The sequence below is a fragment of the Pyrus communis genome, chromosome 2 (assembly GCF_963583255.1).
Source record: "Pyrus communis chromosome 2, drPyrComm1.1, whole genome shotgun sequence".
Taxonomy (NCBI): Eukaryota; Viridiplantae; Streptophyta; class Magnoliopsida; order Rosales; family Rosaceae; genus Pyrus; species Pyrus communis.
The window spans coordinates 29,393,077-29,400,193 of record NC_084804.1 but is presented as its reverse complement, the minus strand read 5'-3'; the positions used below and the strand labels follow the sequence as shown (position 1 = coordinate 29,400,193).

General features: G+C 36.6%; 1 protein-coding gene across 1 annotated transcript; it reads right to left on the bottom strand.

Moving 5' to 3' along the window:
- Positions 1-261: 261 nt before the first annotated feature.
- Positions 262-3,201, bottom strand: LOC137725016 (uncharacterized). The gene is made up of 7 exons (XM_068463631.1): positions 3,187-3,201; positions 2,978-3,090; positions 2,382-2,487; positions 1,657-1,755; positions 1,484-1,549; positions 1,156-1,272; positions 262-412 (listed from the first exon to the last, which is right to left on the bottom strand). Exons 1-7 carry the CDS (start codon positions 3,199-3,201, stop codon positions 359-361), a joined length of 570 nt encoding a protein of 189 aa, XP_068319732.1. The 3' UTR covers positions 262-358.
- Between the last annotated feature and the right edge of the window lie 3,916 nt (positions 3,202-7,117).

Below are 7,117 nucleotides of genomic sequence, written 5' to 3'. Positions count from 1 at the left end.
AACATAAGTAGGAAAATATTAGGATTGACTAAGTCAAAATAAGGAAGTTTGACTCATGTTTCCTTCTTTGTAGCTGATTCCTTGTCTTCCAAGTCTTGAATTAATTTCTTCCATCTCTTTAGCATATTCCTAGCCTTTCTTGAACTTCAATTTCGTCCATTGACCTTGCTCCAAGCATGTGCTATCCATTCCAAGGCCAAAACTGCTCCAAAATACTCCAAATTGCACTTTCTTGCCACTTTAGTCAATTAGACCTACAAACATACGAAAATAGCTTAAATCACTATAATAAATAGAAACTAACTCACTAAATGCAAGGAAATAAGCTAACTAAGTCGCATAAATATGCTCCTATCACTTATGCAAGAAAGCCTTTATCTAGTTGCCCTTCTTGCTCCCTTTGGAATATTTCCTGATGATCAAAAAGGAAAAAGATTAAACACATTGAACAAACAATATAATGAAGAACAACTTTATATTACTGTTTGTTTTTGTTGAGCATTGAACCCAACCAATTTGATACCAGTGGAGAGATCCATAACTTTGCATATTGATGTTTAAAATACCTAATGTGGGGAGGGGGGTGGTTTAGATTTTCAACACGCCCTGTCGCCCCCTCACGTGTGACCAGAAAGAGCCAAAGGCATAGATCAATTATATTAATCCAATGGAATTTGACGTGGATGAATTGTCCACTCCAATACTATGTTAGAGTTGCAGCACGAAACGAAACCAATTGATTCTAGGTGGAGTGGAGATGCCAAAGATTTTTATCAAGATGCAATCACATGTGCCCTTTTTAATTCCAAAATAGAATTGATGAAACATGATTTGAAACTAAATTAATGGCCTAGCCATTTCAGAAAAAGCAGATGACGAATTTACACAGGCAGGAAGGCTTGTTTAGTTCTAAAAACCATCTTCCTAAATATGGAAAAATTGTAAACATCTATACAATCATTATCAAGCCAAAGCAATAATGCAAGAGAAGCAAGTACAAGTAAAGCTAAAATTTACCCCAAAGGTACACAAAAGGTTGCAAAAAAAAAAAAAAATCAAATTCTTCCAACCCAATTGCATATTCAACAGTAAGTATTGGCCCAAAAGAAAAACATAGCAATAAATTAAAACAAAACAGAAGAAAGAAAAACTCACTTTCTCCATTAACTTAAGAGCCTTAGGATCTCTAGGAGGCCATCGTATTTCTTCTACATCATCCACTACAGGTTTCAGAACCCCTTTAAGGATATCAATAGCTGAATTTATCTTTTCCTACAAGCAAAGGAAAAATAGAATAAAAACTTGTACTGCATTTGAAACACTGGAGATTACAATTTAGCATGAACCCAAAACAAGAATAATCCCCCTTGGATTATGGTGTGTAGAGAAAGAGAGAGAGAGAGAGAGAGAGAGAGAGAGAGAGAGAGATATATATATATATAGACACACACACACACACACACACACACACACACATACACACATTAGTCTTATGGACAAGGCAATCCACTATGCTCATTATAGATATTGCCAACTCCTTATAGTCTTTCTAAAAGAATGCAAAAGATTAAGCCTTCTTTCACAAACTTGAATAGGAAAGCAGCAAAAACAAAAATATCAGCATAAAAATAGAAATAACAAAGTTCAAAACCGTGCTTTATCATCCTCCGATTTACAGGTATCAGTTCTTGCCGCAAGCCGTATCCAAAAACCCTCGTTAAACGCCAAGACATTTTCAACAACAAGCTTCTGAAGCTATTCACAAATCATAACCAAATAAGAATTTCAGTGGTAACTTTATTGGTGGAAGTCAATGAAAGCTGCATTGAAGTCTCAAGTAAAGAAATCCATATTTAATCAAACAAGGCATATCCCAAAACCCCTTTTTCCCCACACGCTCTATAAGATTAAAATTTTATATTATCATACATAAAATGAAAACTAGAAACTGCATAGAAATTCAAAGGATAATTCAAATAGCATTCACAGGTTTACTTTTTCGTATCATACATACAAAATTGATTAAGTACATATCTTAGGCCTTCACAGACACTACCAGAAAAAAGGCTATTGAAAGAATTGCCTTTACGGTCTTATCTCACGAATCTTAAAAATTTGAAACAAAGACCTGTTCTTACTACTGCTATTTGTGCGTTTAAAATTATAATATTAACTTGGTCTCATCCTATGTATCTTCAAATTTTCAGATATACTCATTACTAGTATTACTTAAGATGATGATAGAATAACTTCTATAACTAGTTTGTAGTCTCAATACCACAGAGACAGGACAATGTCAAGTAAACAAATCCAAATAAGTTTAATTTGTTGCTAAAAAGGAAATCATTGATAGAAGTAATTTAAACAAGACATCTACGTACTTCAATTGGATTTAAATCCCTCAGTTTGTCTATTAGCCTATCCACTTCTACAGTCTTTCTGAATGCTTCTTCAACATCTTGATTCGCTGCACAGATCAAAGTTCTCCTGTTTTATTAGATCGAAACACACAATTTTACTGTTGAGTATTGTTCGCTCCATTAGCCAGAATCCTGGACAGTGGAACTATAAAATGGAACAAAACATGTTAGATTCTAGAGGCACACAGAAAAGCAATGACTACGGAAATAACGATGAGGATATTAGAAATCAAAGTGTGGCGGGTTATCAATTATCAACTTCTTACAAATGTCCCACATTGTGAAGTCAATTATCATCTCACAGTTCCCACATTGAAAAAAAAAAAAAAAAAAAAAAAAAAAAAAAGAACATGTTAGCATAAGTGCTATAAATTATCATACATCTTTTGCAAGATGATTTTATAATGACAAGTTCTATTCTCCTGTTGGGGCATGCCATTAAATTATCAACTCAAATATCAAGTAAAGTAAGAGCATGAGTTCAAATGCAAATGAAAATGCAATGATGGAAAACCAAAAGAAAATCATTACTGAAGGCCAGGAGAAAAACTAATTACCTTTTCTTCAAACCCGTATGATTGCTTGAACCGAATGGCTTTGGCCTCTGCAACATCCCCACAACATCCCATTTCTTGAGAAATGATGTTGTTAAACCAATGTAGCAAAGCACCTACTCAAAATATTACAGAAAAAGAAAACCCACAAACTGTCATCAAATATTGAAAGAGAAATTACCAAAAACGACAAAAATTAGCAAAAAACATACAACAGTTAGCTTCATGTATTCTTTATACTACATTTTATCTAAGCTTTATTAGCTTTTATACAAGGAGATTGGAAATGGGTTTTGGAAAAACAAAAAGTAAAGAAGACTTTGTAAAAAGAAGTTACCTGGTAGGAGTGAGAATGTGAAGAGGAGCATCGGTGAAATTGTACGGACAAAGGCGCGGGCGTGAATAGTGATGAAGGAAGCTCGTATGGTACGGACTGTGGCGGGAGAGAGGAGGGGCCATTAATGGCCGTTCAAGTTTGTATATCAAGAAACAAAAATATTTTTCTTATGTTATCGCTTTGTGGGGTTGAATGGATAAGAAGCGTTTGGGCCTATTACCATTAAAGAATGCTTTATTAATCGCCCATCTCATCAAGCCCGAGCTTTGAAAAGGGCCTATACCAAAGTATCCAAACCAACCATTTTCATAAGAAGCTATTGTGGCAAATTAGTGATATGCTTATGCATTTGTATTTGTAAGTGGAAAGTTTTAGTGGGTTCGACTTACTCCTTGTCTTAATTATGGTTATTAATTCTCTCTCAATTTTCTCAATCCAATGACTCGGAAAACAACAAAAGAGTGTGTAAGGTAAAAAAAAAAGTGTACATAAATCATTTTCCGGCTCAAAATGTTTGCCACAACAAGGAATAATGGTGGGCGGGAACATTTATATTTGCATTCGAGATCTTATGTTCAATTCTCCCCCACCCACTATCTCTTGTAGAAAAGAAATTCATAGGGGATGTCAACATAGGCGGATGAAAAAAATAGGACAACTGCGTGATACACCAAAGTTAGTCTTTAAACTTTTGAAGGTGTTTTTAACGATGACAAATGGTGGCGCTCGACACTCAAAGTTGACATAATAAAATGTGCCCATTTTTAAGCGCATGTAAATATATGTAATACCTATTTTATCTACTAGCAAATGACCACTTAGAGTATCTCCAATCATTTTATATATATTTAAAGTGAAATTTTAACTTGTAGAAATAATACTCTTTGTATTGATGTGTGAAAAATATTACAATACAGAAAGGGTTCTACTAATTTCTATTTAGGTAGGAAACCTACTCACTAGTGACAACTGAAAATTACATTCCTATAATATATGCAATCAAAAGGAAAACGATTCGGGATTAATTTTCTTTAATCTAACTCCCCACACCCAACCACCCGCAAACTGGATGCCCTTGATCTGACGAGTTCAGAACAGAGCTAATGATAACGAGGTTGGAGAGCTTTGGTGAGAAGATTAACAAGCTAATAAGCGGAAGAGATGTATCATACCCTTTGATTGCCAAGGGCTAGTTTTTCAGACAAGGTGGTAATCAAGTTTAATATGCCGAGTACAAGCATGATGAACAAGATTAGCCTCTAAATAGGTGGCACTGAGGTTAGCACAATGTAAGAGTACATGAAAAGATAGACAACAAGCTCACCAACCAAAAAGCAAAGTAAAGTCATCTTGGCACATGCATGTGCAAGAGAGCAGTACTCTAATTTAGTACTAGAGCGAGACATAGTAGGCTACTTCTTGGAACACCACGATGTAAGGTTAGAACCAAGGTAGATAAGATAGCCAATGGTGGAGCAACATGAGTCAGAATAGCCCGCCCTATCAACATCGAAATATGCAACCAAGTAGCAAAAGAATGTTGTGGACGAAGATGGATGTTGAAGTCAAGAGTCCCTTTGACATAACGTAATATGCGCTTGGCAGTAATGACATGAGTAGTCCGGGAAGAGCTCATATACTGGCAATGATGTTGGCAAAGAAGGCAATATCAGGACAAGTGAGATGCTAGAGAGAACCAACCAACTTAAGATACATTGTTGGAGAGAAGCGTGGAGGCAGGTTTGTAGGAAGCCATATCAAACTTTTGTAAAAGATCATGAGCATACTTCGGTTAATGAATATGAAGACTAGTGGAGTCACGTGAGACCTATAAACAAGAATAGCAATAAACTGGTCAAGTAAGTCAAATGAATTGCTAGTGAGCAGAATGTCATTAACATCAAGTAGTAGAAAATGGTGTATAAACATTGATAAAAAAAAAAATAGATAAGTCTGCAGGACTTTGAGTGAAGCCAAGATGAAATAAGAAAGAGCTAATTTGCTCAAGGAGCCAACTTCAGACTGTAAAGTGACTTTTGAAGACAAACAAAATGAGGGCGAGCATGATCCACAAAGACAAGAAGCTAGGCCATGTAAAATCTTCCTAGAGAAACTAAAGTAAAAAAGCATTTTTGACATATAATTGACGCTAAGGCCAATTTCGAGACAAGGCTTAAGACATTCTGAATTGGTCAATTTGGCAATAGGGCTAAAGGTCTCTATATAATCAATGTCAGGACGTTCATGAAAACCCTTTGCCACTAAGCAAGCTTTATAGAGGTCAATAGAGTCATCTAATTTTTGTTTAATATGAAACACCTATTTGCAACCAATAATGTTTTGCCCAGGTCGAGGAGGAATGAGGGACCAAGTTTATTTGCGGAGAAAAACATTAATTTTCTCGTTCATAACTAAACGCCATTCATGATTTCGTGATGTTTAGAGGCCTAAGAATAAGAACTAGGTTCATCAAAATTAATAGATGCTAAAAGAGCATGTGAAAGAGGATACCCCACAATGTCATTAGTGCGAGTTTTGGGTTTGGAGATTCCATTGCTAAGGCGGGTGACCATTGGATGGGTCAAAGTTGAAACACCTGGAGTAGTAGGCAAGGAAAAGAGTTGAACTGCAAAAGAAGAAAATTTTGTGCTAATCAGCTCAGTGGTGTCGTTGTCTAGAGAGTGCACTCGGCTTAGCTCGCATCAGTAGAAAACTGATGAGAGGTCAGTCGACTTAGTTCCGGGCGATTCACATTAACTAGAGTCATCTCTAGTGTTGTCATCATTGAATCAAAATGACGCAGCACGAGCGTAGAAGGGATACTAGGGTAAGCCCTTGAAGAACAATGTTTTGGAATCCACCAAATTTTGGGAGAAAATCACAAAGTTTATTTGAATAATTCTTTAATGATGCATTAATTTGGGAGCCAAACGGCTTAAATAAACTCAATCACAGCCTCTGTGGAAGCTCAGGGATCTTAGGAAATTAAAAGACATGCATTGGGACGGAAATTAAAAAGTTCAAAATTTATTACAAACTTTATTTTGTGGTTTTGGAAGTCTAAGCAATAGTTTTGGCATTAAACACAAAAAACTCATTAATGAGTCTTGTTGCCTTTCTAACATCAGAATATTTCTTGCTACCTTTTATGTCGCCATATTGATTGAATCCAATATTTCTGAACTTATTCTTCTTTTCCAATCAAATATTTTATTTTCTTTGTTTTTTTCATCAGAATTGACCCATGTCTTGTCTTACATCACAAATCAAACAACACCTAAAGTTCAAGGGGCAAACATATAGTTAGGTTTTCTACTATGGACTTGAAAATTTGGGAATCAAACTCATACACTTAGTGTCACATCCCGGCCTAAGCCCCCACCACATCCCAGGCTCAACTCCACTGTAGCACGATATTGTCTGCTTTGGGCCCCTACCACACCTACACGATTTTGTTTCTGGGAACTCATACGAGAACTTCCCAGTGGGTAACCCATAATGGGATTGCTCTCGCGCAAACTTGCTTAACTTCGGAGTTCCTAAGGAACCCAAAGCCAGTGAGCTCCCAAAAGGCCTCGTGTTAGGTAGAGATGAGAATATACATATAAGGCTTATAGAATCCTCATCCCTAGGCGATGTGGGATGTAACAATCCGCCCCCCTTAGGGGCCCGACGTCCTCATCGGCACACATCCGGCCAGGGATTGGCTCTGATACCAAACTGACACACCCCAACCTAGATCGAGGCGTGCTGGCCAGCACACCTCGATCTAGGTTGAGGTGTGTCACTTAGTCAGAAAATTGAAG

What these genes read in the sequence shown, in the direction of transcription:
- LOC137725016 (XM_068463631.1), bottom strand. An exon ending in GTAAATCGGAGGATGATAAA is followed by an intron (nt 1,550 to 1,656) that starts GCACGGTTTTGA and finishes GCATTCTTTTAG; the next exon opens with AAAGACTATAAGGAGTTGGC. An exon ending in GCCTTGTCCATAAGACTAAT is followed by an intron (nt 1,273 to 1,483) that starts GTGTGTATGTGT and finishes CTTTGCTTGTAG; the next exon opens with GAAAAGATAAATTCAGCTAT.